This window comes from Ahaetulla prasina, chromosome 1 (genome assembly GCF_028640845.1).
Source record: "Ahaetulla prasina isolate Xishuangbanna chromosome 1, ASM2864084v1, whole genome shotgun sequence".
Taxonomy (NCBI): domain Eukaryota; kingdom Metazoa; phylum Chordata; class Lepidosauria; order Squamata; family Colubridae; genus Ahaetulla; species Ahaetulla prasina.
The window spans coordinates 56497738-56516876 of record NC_080539.1 but is presented as its reverse complement, the minus strand read 5'-3'; the positions used below and the strand labels follow the sequence as shown (position 1 = coordinate 56516876).

General features: G+C 39.9%; 2 protein-coding genes across 5 annotated transcripts in view; one reads left to right on the top strand and one right to left on the bottom strand.

Moving 5' to 3' along the window:
• Window positions 1-2225: 2225 nt before the first annotated feature.
• TATDN3 (TatD DNase domain containing 3) lies at window positions 2226-16371 on the bottom strand. 4 transcript variants are annotated; one of them, XM_058165364.1, is made up of 12 exons: window positions 16233-16330; window positions 15533-15708; window positions 14855-14887; window positions 14223-14296; window positions 13184-13330; window positions 12965-13049; window positions 9114-9176; window positions 7898-8007; window positions 6831-6886; window positions 5354-5466; window positions 4142-4222; window positions 2226-2460 (listed from the first exon to the last, which is right to left on the bottom strand). In XM_058165364.1, coding segments are annotated over exons 5-12 (654 nt in total). In that variant the 5' UTR covers window positions 13186-13330; window positions 14223-14296; window positions 14855-14887; window positions 15533-15708; window positions 16233-16330; the 3' UTR covers window positions 2226-2316. The 4 variants fall into 4 exon arrangements, with proteins under 4 accessions (XP_058021347.1, XP_058021348.1, XP_058021346.1 ...); XM_058165365.1 differs by lacking the exon at window positions 15533-15708 and having other exon boundaries at window positions 16233-16247; XM_058165363.1 differs by lacking the exons at window positions 13184-13330; window positions 15533-15708 and having other exon boundaries at window positions 4142-4219; window positions 16233-16371.
• NSL1 (NSL1 component of MIS12 kinetochore complex) overlaps window positions 16299-19139 on the top strand; it is a 17638-nt gene continuing 14797 nt past the window's right edge. The window contains exon 1 of the mRNA XM_058165361.1: window positions 16299-16656. Coding sequence (XP_058021344.1) covers window positions 16381-16656 — 276 coding nt within the window. The 5' untranslated portion in view covers window positions 16299-16380. The remainder of the gene's footprint in view (window positions 16657-19139) is intronic.

The following is a 19139-nucleotide window of genomic DNA, read 5'->3' as shown; positions in this document are numbered from 1 at the left end:
TCCATGTACTCTCCTTTCAGAACTACAGTTCCCTGGAGAAAGGGAATGGTTATTATGCCACGGAGGTTTAGGTTCTGTGAAAATATAACTCCCATTGTGGGCCAATAGTTTAAGCAAGGCAAAAAAAAAAATCCTGAGAAGATAGCTCCAAGTTTAAGAAAATGTCATGTGAGACAGTCATTCTCAAAACATTTTATCTCCATAAATATTATTTTTTGGAATGCAGAGAAACAAAAGGCATGTGCCCTGATTAATAGCACAATACTTACGCCAAGAAAATCTTAATAGCAGAAATACAAACATTCTGCACGTGTAACAGCCACCAGATTATTATTGTGCTTTTAAAATGAGAGTCCATAGATCCAACCAAAATAAGCAAAAACCTTACTGGACCTCAAAACCTTAAAGGCTCTTTTAAACTACAATAATAAAGGCTTGTTAAAAATGAGACAAGAAAACATGATACCACGTATGTTCAATATAGGCCTCTAAATATTTAGATTTCTACATTATTGATGCTTTTGGCTAGAAATGAGAAGTTACAATTCTGTGTATGAGCAGTAACAACGTTCCTTATAGAAAGAAAATGCTGTTGTCTGAATAACTAGTCGGTTTCTATTTATGTAAGATACTGTTTCCATGCTTTATCTGCATTGGATCAAAAAGCAAAACATTGTTTATATTTAGCCAAACACTCAGAGCCTTGGCTGTTGTGGCATCATTTCTGCTTTTAACATGTCAGCACAAAATCTCTCAAACTATGAATGGCACAAAGGTTATCTGTGTTCTGAAACATGATTGGGCATGAGAGGTAGGGCACCTGGGCTGGATCTGTCATACAAAGACAAACTGACTGTGTTTTGTTTGGTTTTCCCTTAAGCACTAGTGCTTCTTAAAGATTTTGTACATTGAATGTGTCAGATGCATGAGTATTGTTATTTATTTATCAGGCAGATAAATACGTAAAAAGTACTCTAAAGGAACGCTCAAATGACAATTAACAGCTACAGTGACACTGTGTCAATTAAAATTTAAAATTTAAAATTTGGGGTTTTATTCTAAATGTTTTAATTCGGCCATTTGTATAATAAGTTTTTTAAACTATGGTTTTATGTGTATATTGCTGTTGTTTTTTATTATGGCTGTAAACCGCCCTGAGTCCTTCGGGAGAAGGGCTGTATAAAAATTTAATAAATAATAATAATAATAATAAAAAGTGCTTCAGAAGTTCTCCATTTTGACAACTTTCAGAAATGCAGTATTGTACTGTATAATCAGAGCAACCTGAAGCAACCTGAAGGCTATTCCATAAAACATGCAATAGAAAAGCAACATCTCCTAGTCTTGGGTCTAATAACATGGTAATGAGAGATTATCGGCAATTTTTCCCACATACATTCTGGTGACCTACTAAGTCTCATGGATAATTATGCATCTTCAACATATATTGATCTGCATTGCAATTGACAACACATATACAGACTTAACCATAGTTTCAACTGGGAAACTGAGCATCCTAGACCAAGCTGGATCCAAAAAATTCCTGGAAGAATCCCTAGACCCATTCACACAAAATGGAAAGCTAAGAAGGAAACAAAAAGAGAAGACATCCTCTCCTGCAGCCAACATCCAGATAGGCAGGGATTAACAACAGGCACACAAGCAGAAAACAATACTCTAAATCAAGCAACTACCAAGGATAAAACCAAATCCCCAACAAAATTGGCAGGGCAACCTAAAGATAAAAGTTTTCCCTGTCCAGTCTTTCGTGGCTCTAGGGGATGGTGCTCATTTCTGTTTCTTAGCCATGGGAGACAGCATTGTCAAAGACATTTTTGTGGTCATATATGGCCTGCATGACTATACACCAAGGCATACAGAAGGCTGTTACCTTCCCACCGAAATGGTACCTATTTCTCTACTTGCATTTGCATGTTTTCAAACTGCTAGGTGGGTAGGAATTGGGGAAAGTAAAGGGAGCTTACTCCATCGCGTGACACTTAGGTCTTGAACCCAGGTTGTCAGCTTTCCCGCTAACAAGATCAGCATCTTTAAGTGTTGAGCCATCATGCCTCCAGAGAAACCTACTGTGTGTAAACAGGGAGCAAGCTACACTCACTTGTACTGATGAAGTTACCTGGATGGGTAATAAAACATCTGCAAGCAAACAACCAAGTTTAGAGAACACCAAGGATTCCACAATCCAACTCTGAGCTACACATATGCTCTTCTATTAGATATTTTAATATTATACATTTGATGTAATTACATATATTTAAATAATCTGAATTAATGTCAGATATTATAGAACATCATCTAGATCCTAAGGAAGTTTTTCAGTTTAGGAAAGACCTTCAGTGAATTCTGTGTTGTTACATGTAAAACATCTTCCACTGAAATTCCTTTTATTTTAGCAATGTATTCTGCAGCAATGAAGATATTCTTTGGCTCATTTCTCACCTGAAATACAATTATATGATTATAAAATTTACAAAAAATTGATAAAGAATATTATAAAGTTTATAAACATATAGAATAGAATAGAATAGAATAGAATAGAATAGAATAGAATAGAATAGAATAGAATAGAATAGAATAGAATTTTTTTATTGGCCAAGTGTGATTGGACACACAAGGAATTTGTCTTGGTGCATACGCTCTCTGTGTCCATAAAAGAAAAGATACGTTCATCAAGAATTCTAAGGTACAACACTTAAAGATAGTCATAAGGTACAAATTTATAAATTTATACAGTTATATAATAGGCTCCTATAGCAATTATTTTCATTTACAACTCATCTGCAAATTTTCTCAGTCCAAACCTAATTCGTTGAGTCCTGCAGTAATGCAGGCATGATAAATGAACGTAGATATTATCGCTGACAGTTGCTGTCATAAATATGCAAATGAATAGCCCTTGGACCAGCTCTTGGATCATTTGTTTCTGTAACGAAGACAGCAGAGATGTCCAGCAGCATCCAGGGTGACTGGGCAGCCCTCCTAGAATAATGCTACCCACCCTCACATGAGGGAGATTAGAAAAGGTGCCCTAAACATGGCCTGCCCTACAACAACATCTGGCTAGTTGGAATAAATGAACAGATTAGGAAATTCTGCTTTTCTCTCAGCAAGCCTTGTATATCACCGTTGCCAGCACCTATGCACCAGCTCTCACAATTCCAGGTGAAGACAAAGAAGCTTTCTACAAGGATCTGGACCAGATTGTCCAAACAACCCCCCACCAGTGACAAACTCATCGTTTTGGCCAATTTCAGTGCTAAAATGGCAACAGACAGTGATCATGGGTGCTACATGTGCTTACAAGGATGACTTATGGTCACTCAGTCACACACTCAAAGCCCTAGAAAACAGCTACTTGTACGCTCAAGTCACTTTCAACCAACTACTAGGCACAACTGGTTCTTGACACAGAAGTTGCCAAGTCTGGATCCAAAGATGATTCAAAGAGTGGGAAGGCTTCAGGACCCTTTTATCTCCCAAACTCCTTGCTTGTTTTGCTTTGTTGATTGAAAGACTACCAGCTACTCTTGCCTTGTTAATTTATAAAGGCTGGTTATTGCTATTGAGATTTGAGGGCTTCTCCACATGCTCAGACTCAATTTTTTTTGTCTGGTTCAGATGACATTTTTCCTTGTTTCCTTCTTATCTATATCCCTTAAGGGATCTACCTTAAGACATGGGGTGGAAAAACTAAATTGCAAGTCTGCTGCATCTGATCAAATGTGCCAAGCACAACCTATGCACCACTAACACAATGTTCAAACTTGCAAACTACAAATTACCTGGATGTATCCCAGGTCCAAACACAACTAACAGAGCAGCATAGGTATAGCCTCAGTGTTTGAGATGTGCAAAAACAATATCACAACCTAGGAACAATGTCCATATTTCCTAATAGGTGGCACGCTCAAGCACTCCTTTGGTCCACCAGTTCTGGGCAAACAACACCTGCAGTTTATTTCACCGAGATAACCTCCCCCTTTCTTTACACTTAGGAGTCTTTTTAACAGTCATTTAGTCTGTCATTTTAACAGACTTTAACTGATAAAATAAATTCTAGTGTTACACTGTGTGTATTATTGCTGAGCTTGACAAGATAGAATCACTGATGGGTCCTCACCTGTTTCTCAGGACCTAGGGCAGGTGAGTCAGTTTCCAAGCAAATGCTTTCTAGAGGTAGCTGTTTCACAAGTTTCTGCTTCTTAAAGGAAATTACAGAAAGGAATTAACATCTATACCTTTTAAGCTGAAAAGGCAAACGTTTGAACAGAAGACTGCTAATCAGTTGATAATTTTCACCTAAAAAATTGAAATATGCACCTTGCCAGAAGCTGAATATTTTGTCTTTATATACTTATACAGTCCAAACAATTTTTATTCCCTATTTCAGTATATTCAAATTTTAAAAAATTGAAAAAGTCCAAGATCCATTGAGAAATCTTGCTTCTTTTGTTTAAGAAATGAATAGAATGAATGAGCTGGAAGGGACCTTGGAGATCTTCTAGTCCAGCCCCCTGCTCAAGCAGGAGAACCTATACCATGATGGCGAACCTATGGCACGCGTGCCACAGGTGGCATGTGGAGCCATTTCTGCGGGTGCGTGAGCCGTTGCCCTAGCTCAGCTCCAGCGCGCAAGCGTGCACCGGCCAGCTGATTTTCGGCTGCCCCGCCCATGATGCCCCTCCCCTCCCAGGAATCTCCATGCGGCCCATTTTGGATGCCAGGTGAGTACAGGGCTCGAACGGAGGTTTCGGGAGGGGGCTTTCAGCCTCCGGAGGCTTCAGGTAGGCCCAAAACAGGCCATGGGGGGGTGCGTGCATGCGCAGGGAGCACAGGGGAGTCGCACGGACATGCTTGGGGGGCAGGGGGCCCTGAATTATGGGTGTGGGCACGTATGCACGTGACCCCTCCGCATTCCCCTCACTTTTGGCACCCAATAGCAAAAAGGTTAGCCATCACTGACCTATACTATTTCACTGAACTGAATCTTTCAGTTGATTAATAATTGACAATTAATTTAATGTACTGTAAATGTAAAAGACATCAGGCTAGAGACCCCACTTTTGAGATGGGATTAGCTGTATAATTTTGGCCCAGTCCCTCTCTCAATCCAGTCGGCCTTACGAAGAAAGAAATGGCAAGTTACTTCCAAAACTGTTGCCAAGAAAACTAGGAACTTGCTTAGGTAGTTGCCAGGAATCAAGATTGATTTAGACCTTTTTTTACCTGTCCTAAAGTGTGTTTATAAGTATGCTTATATGTATTTAGGTTTGTATTACACAATGCCATGAATAAAGAACTTTTGTTCAAGGCTTTGCTTCTTGCTCCTTACCTGTTCACTCCTTGCAATTGAAGGAGGGATAGAGAAAAAATATCCAGCCTTCACTCCTTCCATTGCTACAGATGGTTTGCCATCAAAGGCATGGAGCAATACTTTCTCAGCACCTGAGTATCCCAATAGCCAGGAAAGAAGCCACATTACCAGTAGAACTATAAAGTCAGAACCTAACATAAGCAGCCAAATACACACTAAGGAAGTTTCAAAACCCATATTATGCAACAGAAACAGCTTAATGCCCTCTTGCAAAGTGAGATCACTCGTATTTCCTTTTCATATATTCATACTATATTTTTCTGCACGATTGCTTAACTTGTTTGACAATAATCCAAAGGCAGAAATTATTGTTAAATTTTTTACAGAACAATGCGTTACTAAAACTGGAAATTCAGGCACACCACTTCCTATCATATTGTTTATGTGATTAAAGAATGCGGTTGTTTCTAACAGTCTAGGACAGGGATGTCAAACTCACGTTGTCACGCCATTGTCACATGACGTATTGGGACTTTTTTCCTTTTCACTAAACTGGGGGTGGGTGTGTCCAACACATGACCCATCCAGCCCACGGGCCGTGAGTTTGACATCCCTGGTCTGGGAATTTCTTGCAAAAATCATACAAAGGCAAAAATAAATATGCATTCAATTTGGGGAATCTATTTGCAAAAAATACTTTATATCATACGATCCATATTGAAGTGCTGTTTAATTTTAGAATATATATTATACTCATTAGAGTAGTTAGGAAGTTTTAGACTTTGGGCTCTGTGATGTTATATCGCTCCAGCACTTTAGTCTGCAAGCTGTGTCACATTGCGTCACGTGACGTTTCACATTTTCCCCCTTTGTGGCGCTGGGGTGGGCGTGGCCTGCATGTGATGCATCCGGCCCACAGGCCACCAGTTTGACACCCCTGATGTACTACATGATTTGTTAGAAAATGTGGCAAACTAGCCCCTAAATAAAAACATTAATTTCAAAATATGGCGAATTGGAGAAGATTTGGGGATCTTCCAGTTCAGGGGTCTGCAAATTTGGCTCTTTTAAGACTTGTGGACTTCAACTTCCAGAGTTCCTCAGCCAGCTTTGCTGGCTAAGGAACTCTGGGAATTGAAGTCCACAAGTCTTAAAAGAGCCAAGTTTGCAGACCCCTCTTCCAGTTTCTTCTGCTAAACAGGGTCTTGGATTACAACACAAATTCTGCCGATCCTCAAATCTTGCTAAAAGGTAACAGCCCCAGATTTTCAAATGTCCGTGCTTCTTCCAATAATAAAGCATAGTTTTGAAAATTGCAGTGAAAGCAGATGAGTAAGCAACTACTTAGGGATATATTCCTCATATTTCTGATATAACATCTAAAGAAGAAAAGTTGACTTAGACTCCCATGGAGATTAGACACCATTATCAGGGGCACACATATTTTAACAAGAAAGCTAAACAAACTTAAACCGTTAAGTAAAATAAATGATACCTTGTTCCTTTAAGAGGTTAATTGTTGGCCTTCCAGCTGAGCGGGAATGAACATTTCTAGAATAAATAAAAAGAACAAAAACTCAGCAAGAGATTTTGGCAAAACTAGCATGATGTTCAGGGTCAGATAAATCAGCTATATATGACTGAGACTGCAGCATGTCTAGGCTTTTGGATTTCAGCTAGATATTTTAATTTACCTTTAATTTGTACTAGGACTTAAGTATAGGGTAATTATTATAGTAAAGTTATAATTAATATCACAATATTTAAAAAATAAACATTTGGGGATGAGTCTGTTCTCTCTATTTATTTTTTTTTTGCATTTATATCCCGCCCTTCTCTGAAGACTGAGGGCGGCTTACACTATGTCAAGCAATAGTCTTCATCCATTTGTATATTATATACAAAGTCAACTTATTGCCCCCAACAATCTGGGTCCTCATTTTACCTACCTTATAAAGGATGGAAGGCTGAGTCAACCTTGGGCCTGGTGGGACTTGAACCTGCAGTAATTGCAAGCAGCTGCTGTTAATAACAGACTGCATTAGTCTGTTGAGCCACCTCTATCATAGCATTTAATTTGTTTGTATAGACACCTATTTCATAAGGGTGCCATAATCAGTTCACTCATTGTTACATTAGAATTCTCTAACTACTCCTCATAGTAACAAGGAAGGTTTGCTTAGAGTCCCTTCCATGAAACCATCCCATGTAACATGCATGCACCTTCTCTTCTGTGGCACTGCCCCTATGGAACATCCTTCCCATCCCGAGGTTTTCTAAAATCTATATATGATGTCTTGCTGAATTGTTGATTATACAAAATTGGAGAGTATGAAACAGAATAATAAAATGTTTGAAAACATTTGAAATTACTATATGACTATTATACAATAATGCAATATGTTGCATTATAATGACAGTACATGAATTAATCATAGGATCTATGCAAAATGCAATCAGATTTTTAGAAAAATAAGTTCATTTAAACAAACTAAGGATCGCAAAGAGATTCTTGTTCTGTAATTTATACAAATAGCTATATTTTTCCAACTAGTGACCTACAAAGGTAAGTCAAGTTCTTTTGCCAGTTGAATTTGTTTTATCAAGACTTGTCGTTGCCCTTCCTTCTGTTCATCACTGCTGGCAAATCTGGGAGTAAAATCCAAACCAATCTATAGGGGGGAAAAAACACAAGATGGGTTTCTCACAAGATGAGAAAAAACTAAAGGAAATTTGTGCTCTTGGAGAAAGAGAAGGATCTATCAAATAATTATTATTATTTATGGAACACTTGCAATCTTTAATCATTTATTCAGGAATGTAAATAGTTTATGAAGCTTACCACAAAAGATATGACTATTCTGTGAGATCAGAAGCAACAAAAAAATGCTTGTTGTTTAAAGAAAATTTCCAACATGGAAAAAATTTCTTACATGGAAAATATTTCCTAGATATATTGCAAATACTATGCAATCCATATGTATCCACGCGTATTGTCATTTATGATAACTACATAGATATGTAATGGGGATGTAACAGACCTTTTATTTATTTTAAATGATTCAATATTTGAACTGTTCAAAAGATATAAATGAGTATATATTTTCACAGATATAAATATTTCAGCAATTGCACAGTTTCCAAAACACACACAATTATACACACAGGAAATATACAGGGATATTTTTGTCATGACATACTGTACATTGATATATTACTTTCCATTCGATCTGTACAATTCTGTGTGAGTCCACTTACATATACTATAAGCAGAGGTGGGTTTCAGCAGGTTCTGAAGTAGTAAAAATTTTGACTGGCCCCACCCCCATCTATTCTCTGCCTCTGAAGTCCCAGCTGATTGGGAGGAAATGGGGATTTTGCAGTAACCTTCCCCTGAAGTGGGGAGGGAATAGAGATTTTACAGTAGCCTTCCCCTGCCACGCCCACCATGCCACGCCCACCAAGCCATGCCACGCCCACCAAGCCACGCCCACAGAACCTGTAGTAAAAAAAAATGAAACCGACCACTGACTATAAACCCATTTTATTCAATAGGATTTAATTCCAGGTAAGTGTACTGCAAAAATTAAATCAAAAGCTGTGTAATGTGTAAACACCACAGGTTGGGTTGCAGTGTTGTCTCCTAGAAACTTTTATCTAGATGCAAATTTCATTCAACTCTTTAGGGCTTAATTCTAAGTGATACATACTGCTTTTGGCAGAGGAAAAATTATATATGAAAAAGACCTAATAAAAATGTTAAGATGATTCTACTTGCCTCCCCAATGGCCAGCAAATGATCCTGATATAGCTCAATGAGTGGGAATGCTTCTTCTAGATCCTGCAAAAAGTTTTAACAAGACGAAATGAATATTAAAGTAAATGTACATATTTGCTTCTGCTCATTTAGTTTCACATTTCTCTTGATTTCTATTTATTCATTTATCTATCAAATTTTACACTGCCCATCTCACCTAAGTGACTCTGGGCAGTTTAAAATAAAAACATCAGTACTGTAAAAACATAGTTAAAAAACAGAAGTCCACACATCTTAAAGGTTTAAAGCACTGCTATACTGAATACCTTAATCTACTTTGTATTGTGCATGGAACCAAAATGTAGCTGGAGCTAAGGTGTATCTTACCTTATAAAGTTTGAATTTTACTTTCAAATATATGTGAGTATTTTCCTCTAATCAACCAAGTTCACAAGGATTTCTTCCTAGCACACTACAGGGCACTCCTATCTAAATCCTTAGTACTCATTTATTTATTTATTTATTTATTTATTATTTAAACTTATATACCGCCCTATCTCCCAAAGGACTCAGGGCGGTTTACAGGCATATAAAAAACATCAATATACAAATTAAAATAATCATTAAAAGACTTATTCTAATGCCAATAGTTAATAATACCAATTGTTAAAAATAGAAATATAAATATTAAAATCAATTTAACACCCTCTAAATTTAAAAATCTAAGCCAGTCCTGCGCAGATGAATAAATGAGTCTTGAGCTCGCGACGGAAGGTCCGAAGATCTGGAAGTTGACGGAGTCCTGGGGGGAGTTCGTTCCAGAGGGTGGGAGCCCCCACAGAGAAGGCCCTTCCCCTGGGCGTCGCCAGACGACACTGCCTAGCTGACGGCACCCTGAGGAGTCCCTCCCTGTGAGAGCGCACGGGTCGGTGAGAGGTATCTGGTCGCAGTAGGCGGTCCCGTAAATAACCCGGCCCTATGCCATGGAGCGCTTTAAAGGTGGTCACCAAAACCTTGAAGCGCACCTGGAAGGCCACAGGTAGCCAGTGCAGCCTGCGCAGGATGGGTGTTATGCGGGAGCCACGGGGGGCTCCATCTATCACCCGCGCAGCCGCATTCTGGACTAACTGCAGCCTCCGGATGCCCTTCAAGGGGAGCCCCATGTAGAGAGCGTTGCAGTAATCCAGGCGAGACGTCACGAGAGCGTGAGTGACCGTGCATAGGGCCTCTCGGTCCAGAAAGGGGCGCAACTGGCGCACCAGGCGAACCTGGTAGAACGCTCTCCTGGAGACGGCCGTCAAGTGATCTTCTAGAGACAGCCGTTCATCCAGGAGGACGCCTAAGTTGCGCACCCTCTCCATCGGGGCCAATGACTCGCCACCGATGGTCAGCCGCGGATTTAGCTGACTGTACCGGGATGCCGGCATCCACAGCCACTCTGTCTTGGAGGATTGAGCTTGAGCCTGTTTCTCCCCATCCAGACCCGTCGGCCTCCAGACACCGGGACAGCACTTGATGGCTTCGTTGGGGTGGTCTGGTGTGGAAAAGTACAGCTGGGTGTCATCCGCATACAGCTGGTACCTCACACGAACCCACTGATGATCTCACCCAGCGGCTTCATGTAGATGTTGAACAGAAGGCGAGAGATCGACCCCGCGGCACCCACAAGTGAGGCGCCTCGGGGCCGACCTCTGCCCCCTGTCAACACCGACTGCGACGGTCGGAGAGATAGGAGGAGAACCACCGATAAACGGTGCCTCCCACTCCCAATCCTCCAACCGGCGCAGCAGGATACCATGGTCGATGGTATCAAAAGCCGCTGAGAGGTCTAATAGGACCAGGGCAGAGGAACAACCCCTATCCCTGGCCCTCCAGAGATCATCCACCAACACGACCAAAGCCGTCTCAGTGCTGTAACCGGCCGGAAACCGGACTGGAACGGGTCTAGATAGACAGTTTCATCCAGGTGCAAGGGAAACTGATATGCCACCATATTTCTACAACCTTCGCCGCGAGCGGGTTGGAGACCGACGATAATTACCTAAAACAGCCGGGTCCAGGGAAGGCTTCTTGAGGAGGGGCCTCACCACCGCCTCTTTCAAGGCGGCCGGAAAGACACCCTCCACCAAGGAAGCGCTCGTAATCGCCTGGAGCCAGCCTCGTGTCACCTCCTGAGTGGCCAGCACCAGCCAGGAGGGGCACGGGTCCAGTAAACACGTGGTGGCATTCAGCCTCCCCAACAACCTGTCCATGTCCTCGGGAGCGACAGGGTCAAACTCATCCCATAAAATGTCGCCAAGACCACCCTCAGCTGTCTCACCCGTATCACCGCAATCTTGGTCCAAACCATCCCGAAGCTGAACGATTTTATCGTATAGATAACCGTTAAACTCCTCAGCACGCCCCTGCACCGGGCCATCCCGCTCCCCCTGGTGTAGGAGGGAGCGGGTCACCCGAAACAGGGCGGCTGGGCGGTTATCTGCCGATGCAATGAGGGAGGAGGCGTAGCTACGCCTCGCTTCCCTCAATGCCACTAGGTAAGTCCTAGTATAGGACTTCACTAGTGTCCGATCAGCTTCTGAACGGCTGGACCTCCAGGAACTCTCTAGGCGTCTTCTCCGGCGTTTCATCCCTCTCAGCTCCTCGGAGAACCAAGGAGCCGGTTGGGACCTGCGCCGGGTCAGAGGCCGCAAAGGCACGACACGGTCTAAGGCCCCCGCCGCGGCCCGTTCCCAGGCCGCAACAAGTTCCTCAGCCGAGCCGTGAGCCAGACCCTCAGGAAATGGCCCAAGCTCCGTCCGGAACCCCTCCGGGTCCATCAGGCGCCTGGGGCCGGAACCAGCGTGTCGGCTCCGTCTCCCTGCGGTGGTGAATGGCGGTCAGAAAGTCCAGGCGAAGAGAGTGATCTGACCATGACAAAGGTTCAGTGACTATTTCCTTTAAGTCCAGATCTCTCGACCACTGACCAGAGACAAAAATCAGGTCCAGAGTGCCACCCCCAATGTGAGTAGGGCCATCAACTACTTGGGTCAGGTCCAAGGCCGTCATGGAAGCCATGAACTCCCGAGCTGCCGTCGATGACGAGCCGGACGATGGCAAGTTAAAGTCCCCCATGACTAAAAGTCTGGGGGTTTCAACTGCCACCCCGGCCAGCACCTCCAGGAGCTCGGGCAGGGCAGCTGTCACGCAGCAAGGAGCCAGGTACGTGATCAGCAAACCCATCTGGCACTCATATACTATATACTATACTTTTAATGGAAAACATTGCTTCTTCCTTTGTTCTCTTTATAAAAATATTGATATAAGATGTGCCCCATTGCTTCTACAAGAGTCTTAGAACTGTTCTTTTAATCTTGAAATTCTAAACTTTCATTAATAAGTATTCTCAATAAGACTTGTAAAAGGCAAACTTCTCTCATAAAACTGATCTAAATAAATCAATAAGGGGCATTTTAATGATACGTTTTTATGTATGTACCATATCTAGTGTAGATATTCTCTTATTTACCATATGTGTTTAGTCTTTTGGGATGGTAGCTATGAATATATGCCTTATTCATTTTTGTCTAGTATTTAGATTTTATTTACTTTATTTATTTATTAAGATTTTTTTGCCTCACTGATACAGTGACTCGATTAAACCAAACTGATTTTAGAAATGTTGATAGTTTTTAATAAGTTGTCCCATTCTCAAATGGATTTATTCTGCGATCTTAGGCAAGTTTTTATTCACTGAACTTTATTCTTTATTTGTAAGATTAAAGAACTCCTGACTACAGTTTAATAAAGACTGAAAAATATATAACAAATCAAGACACAGTATAGACTTAATAATGTATAGAATGTAAAATTGTAATTTTATTTTATGTCACCTTTAAAGTAACACTGCGTTCACATCCATCTGGAGTACTTTGAACTGGATGGATGCCTAAGCATGGAAAAATAAATCCTGGATACCTAGACATAAGCATTTGTTAAGGCATAAGTCAGGTGCACATTACACTGAATCACTAAAATTAATGTCAAATAAATCAATATTTATTTCAGATAAAATAAATAAAAGAAAGTAGTTTTCTGTTCCTAATTCTTACATTTTCAATGCATTCCTTTTCTGAGTATCACCTGAAAACAACTGCAACTTTGTTTTGTGCAAACGAATATCAGTCTAGGCAGGAGTGTCCTGATAAATGTTTAAGAATTGATTCCACTAGCGCCATTGTTGTTGCTGTGCCTCAGTGCTAGCAGAAAAACAGATGATCGGCACATTAGGCATAGTGGCTCAACTCTATTCTCAAACAACATACAAAATTCCAGAAAATTTAACAGGTGGCTCTTGCAAGCCAGTTTCAGCACACCACTGAGTTAAAGTATCTCAAGTTTCCTACAGTATATATTGAATAATGGATGAAGGAAAAAGCATGATGCCAGATTAACCAACCAGAAGATCCTGCTGAGCTGTAAAATATAAATGGATGCTGACTCAGATACTGAGATAGCTGAAAAGCACAAGCATTTGATAACATCTAGAAAAAGATGCACAGGCTTATATTCCTTCATACAACTCAAAAAAAGCCACTATATTCTCATTTATTTCTCATTTTCCCACGTTCTGATCTCATTGCCATATCCCAATCAAAAGATATTGCCATATCCCAATCAAGTATTGATTAAATGTATACTGCAATTTGCATAAACCTATAAAAAGAGGTTGCATTCCTTCCATTGGCTTGTCTTTCGCGTTCAGGACCGTAACAAACCAATTTATCCCTCAGTGCAACTGAGTGCTAGTTTCCAATGTTAAATTAATTCTTGGGAAGTTCTCCTGCAAATTATATCAAATTACACCCAGTTGTTAAAATTTCATTGTAAAATACTATGGGTGAATCTAATATTCCAAAAGAAATATTCCCAAAATTCAATACATTTTTAACATTTTCTCTGAACATACATATTTATTGAACAACAGCATAGCTCAATTTAATTCTGCAACTAAAAGAAGCACGACAAAAGTCCAAATAAAGATGTTTATTCCAAAAACCTGTTAAATGGATATAACTAACTGGTTAATTCTTTAAATCCTAAATTGTAACTATTTTCATTCTATTCAGTACAGACTGGAAACATTAGTACCTTTCTGAAAGTTGAATAATTTTTGTGAAATCTCCAGAATGTTCCGCAACTACTACCAGGGCCAAAACTTTAGACTGAAACAGGAAATAAATTAGATAGAATTAAAAGTAGTAAATCACAAAACTGTTCCAAAGTAAATCTATCCAAAAATATTATTCCCACATTTAAATTATTGTACAATGACTTGATTCTAAAGTAATCTGTGTACAGAAAGTTTACAAAAGGAAAGTTCTGCATCACACATGATTTCTATGGCAATTCTGACTGTCTCACAAAACCTATATATAGATCTGCAGGTTCATTCTGCTGAAAAGAAAACAGCTGAGGAAAGGCGATGGAGAAACATTTCCTTTCTGAGACTTTCTTAAACCATAGAAGTTAGGGTCCAGTTCCAATTTTGGTCATTTGCCTCATGTTTCAACAGTTTCCACCCATGCACTCCATTTTTCAATTTTCAAAAAAGGCCTTCTGACACTTGGGAGTTTTCAGAATAGAATCATAGAAGCATAGTGCTGGAAAGAACCTTGGAGGTCTTCTAAACCAACCCCCTACCCAAGGCAGGAAACCTTATTGCATCCATTCTTTCTAGAGTTTGATAAAGGGAAACTATTAAAGTGAAAAATATTACAAACCTTTTTGGCATCTTCCAATACACTTTCAATGTCCTGGAAAAGGTTAAAATGTTATTATGCTGGCAGATCACTGTGTTTAAGCATAGCATATTTGCCATGGCCATGATTCAGCATGCTTTTCTTTCTACCTATAAAGAGTAATGCAGCCTAACATTTCTTTCTTTTTCTCCCCCAAGATTTTTATTATGAACAGACAAAATAGATACAAAAACATAATACAGAAAATACATTAAAAAGAATAAATATTGTAAAAACACTCCCCAAAAGGAGAAAAAAAGGAAATATAATACAGGTAGTCCTCAATTTACAACAGTTCATTTAGTGACTGTTCAAAGTTACAATGACACTGAAAAAAGTGATTATGACTGGTTTTCACACTTACAACCTTTGCAGCATCCCTATGGTCACATGATTAACATTCAGATGCTTGGCAAGTGGTTCATATTTATGACGGTTGCAGTGTTCTGGGGTCATGTGATCAGCTTTTGTGACCTGACAAGTAAAGTCAATGGGGAATCCAGGTTCACTCAACAACCATGTTACTAGTTTAACAAATGCAATGATGCAATTAACAACTGTGCAAAGAAAAGTTGTAAAATGGGGCAAACTCACTTTAACAAATGTTTCACTTAGCAACATAAATTTTGGGCTCAAGTGTGGTCAGAAGTTGAGGACTACCTGTTTTCTTTGGTATTGGAACGTAGATTGACCTCTTCCAATCTGTTGACAACTGTGTCTTTATCCAGATATGCTGGCATAATTTGGCTAGAACTTTTATAGATTCTTCTTCTGTTGCTTTCAGTATTCACTGTACCCATTTAGAAGTCATTCAGAATTCTGCATCCTTATCAGCCCTAAGTAGAGTCAGGAAGATATGCCTTCATAGTATAACCAAAGAAGATCCACAAACATTTGCAATCTTTGGGAAAATTCTCTCCCCAACAGAACCAACATATTTACAGATTGATATAATAATCATTTTCGTTTTGAATTGCAAGCTGCCCAGAGTCATTGACTGAGATGGGCAGGTATAGAAACTGAATAAATAAATAAATGGTACCCGGCAAGTTCGGGCAGACATTGCCATATCAAATAGTAACCTAAATCAGGGGTCTCCAACCTTGGCAACTTGAAGACTTGTGGACTCCAACTCCCAGAATTCCTCAGCCAGCTTTGCTGGCTGAGGAATTCTGGGAGTTGAAGTGCACAAGTCTTCAAGTTGCCAAGGTTGGAAACCCCTGACCAAAATCCTTCCTAATCCTTAAATAACAATATTTCCAGATAAAGAAAGCTCGCGATTCTTTTGCAAAGGTTAAGAGCTTTCAGTAAGGATTTTGGTATTTCCCCTCCACACTTTCATCCAAACCTATTTATTTACCCTCTGAAATTCGGGTGCCGCGAGATGGCAGTGACAATCCACCGCTCCCATCCTGGCAACTCAGAACTGCAGCCGTCCCAGTTGCTGTTTCTACCCGGACCTATTTCTGGATTCCACCGTCGGGGGTGGGGGCGTGGCAAAGCGTTAAATGAGGATCGCTTGCTTCTACTTCCGGGTTGGGCGAGAAAGTCAGAACGGCTTTGAAAGAGGGCGGGAAACGGCAGACGAGATGGAGGCGCTGCCGCCGGCTGCGGCGGCGGCGGCTTGTCCTCCGCAGCCGCGTCAGGAGCCCCGAGTGCAGTGCCTTTCGCGCCGATGGACGGGCGAGTTGCTGGATCACTGCAGACCTTTAGTGCGCAGACTCGGAGCCGATCAGGCTGTGGAGTCCGAGAACTTGGAACAGGCTGTAGGGGAAGCGCTTTGGGTAAGAGGAGTCAGGCTGAGATGGCTCGACCGGGTTGAGGGTTGGGCTGCTAAGGAGGGATGGCGGCAGGTTTTATTTGAATTGCTTTTCATTAAGATCACTTCTACCAGATGAAGATTTTAAATACATATTGAATTGATTGACCCTGTTAAGGACCTTGGAGTTTTCATATCAAATGATCTAAGTGCCAAAGCCCACTGCAACTATATAGCAAAAAAGGCTCTAAGAGTTGTAAACCTAATTCTGCGTAGCTTCTTTTCCAAAAACTCAACACTGTTAACCAGAGCATTCAAAAAATTTGCCAGACCCATTCTTGAATACAGCTCATCTGTCTGGAACTCATACACATCTCTGACATTAATACAATTGAACGAGTCCAAAAATATTTTACAAGAAGAGTTCTCCGCTCCTCTGTCAACAACAAAATACCTTATTCCACCAGACTTGAAATCTTGGGTTTAGAAAACTTAGAACTCCGCCGACTCAGACAAGACCTATGTTTAACACACAGAATCATCTATTGCAATGTCCTTCCTGTTAAGGACTTCTTCAGCTTCAATAGCAATAATACAAGAGCAAACAATAGATTCAAACTTAATGTCAACCGCTTCAAACTTGATTGCAGAAAATATGACTTCAGTAACAGAGTTGTTAATGCTTGGAATACACTATCTGACTCTGTGGTCTCCTCTCCAACTCCTAAAAGCTTTAACCAAAAACTGTCTACCATTGACCTCACCCCATTCCTAAGAGGACTATAAGGGGCGTGCATAAGTGCACAAAAGTACTACCGTTCCTGTTCTATTGTTTCCTTTCAATATATGTTCCTGTATATAATGTTATGACAAAATAAATAAATAAAAAAAATAAAAAATTGAGGGGCGTTGTTTGGCAGAATAGGGCAATTCTTAGGACAATCCTTTGTTCTAAATCAGGGGGTCTCCAACCTTAGTAACTTAGTAACCAGAACCTTATTTATTTATTTATTTATTTATTTATTTATTATTAAACTTTTATACCGCCCTTCTCCCGAAGGACTCAGGGCGGTGTACAGCCATCTTAAAATATAACAAATAAATAGCAAATTTAAAAGAATTTAAAAACAAATATTAACAAGGCCATCAACTAAAACGGTCAAAGACCGACTTAAAACCCCTTAAAATACAGTTAAAATACACATTAAAATATACTTAGGCCAGTCCCGCCCGATGAAATAGTAATGTCTTCAATTCCCGCTTGAAGGTCCGGAGGTGGGGAAGTTGGCGTAAACCCGGAGGCAACTCGTTCCAAAGGGCCGGTGCTGCCACAGAGAAGGCTCTCCCCCTGGGGGCCGCCAACCTTATATTTCCTCTCCCACTTATATGTGCCATTATACATCCTAACCACTTTTCATCTTTAAACTCCAGAAATTATAAATGTTGCTGATTTTTAAATGCAGTATGACAGCAAGCCTTTTTATTTATTTGTGATTTTTTTTTTTGTGGGAAGATCAGAAAGGCAAATAACTATCAGTTGTAAAAGCATTGAAAAGCAATATGGAACAATAGAAACAAATATTTTCATAAGAAGAAATGCATTGTGTACATACATAAGAAAGATTCAAGAGGAAGGTGCTAAACATCCCTGAAGAGATTTCAAAATTAATGCAGAAATTGTTGTAGAAGTTAACACCTTAAGACATTGATCTTAATTTAAAAAAAAGCCTGTATTAGAAATAGCCAATAGAAACTAAGCTAGACTGGTAATCAATTACTAATATCTTTAAAAGTTATTAATAGTATTTAAAATGAAGCTTTGGCACTAAAACAGCCATTTATTAAATAAAAAAACCTGCAGATTCTGTTAGGGAAAGTTGCTCTTGTGTATTTACATGTATTTGCCAGGCAAGGTTTTTTTCCTAAAATTTTGAAATGTGTTTGTTATGTTATGCTTGGAAATCCTGAGATCTTTCCTTAGTAAGTATTTAGATTTTGTAATTATGATAGTAAATAAAGTAAACTAGTATGCTCTGCATAAGTCAAGACTTGCTTGACTGTGGTCATCTAATGAGTTCATAAAAATCTGAAAAGGACTGACTTTCAAATTGATAATGCCTCTGCCTCTAGCTTTGCATACAAAAAACCCCCAAAAATTAAACCCTATTTTGAGTTCCAGAAAATAATTTCTGACAATTGAGTGCTAGAGACTGTCTACCAGTTAGGATGTACTTTCTCTAAAGTACATGTCAGAGTTTCCCTTCTCTTATTTTTTTGGGAAAAATATTTTCTTTTAACTGGTAAAATTAATTGTGAAAACAGACAAGAGAAGTCGAAGGTTCTTTGCAATTATTCCCTTGACAGAAATTAATAGTATCTTTCTGTATATAAGGTACAATCTGAACTGGGCAATTTGTTTCAGAAAGAGCAGCGGACTTATTACATCCATTAATTTGCCTTGAGTTTTCTGTTTAGCAACACAGAGGGGGTTTTTTTCAGGTATTAGTG

What these genes read in the sequence shown, in the direction of transcription:
- TATDN3 (XM_058165362.1), bottom strand. Translation starts at nt 16,283, where the DNA reads ATGGGAGCGGTGGATTGTCACTGCCATCTCGCGGCACCCGAATTTCAG. An exon ending in TATTGGAAGATGCCAAAAAG is followed by an intron (nt 14,297 to 14,854) that starts GTTTGTAATATT and finishes TTCCTGTTTCAG; the next exon opens with TCTAAAGTTTTGGCCCTGGT. An exon ending in CCCTAGGTCCTGAGAAACAG is followed by an intron (nt 2,461 to 4,141) that starts GTGAGGACCCAT and finishes ATTGTATTTCAG; the next exon opens with GTGAGAAATGAGCCAAAGAA.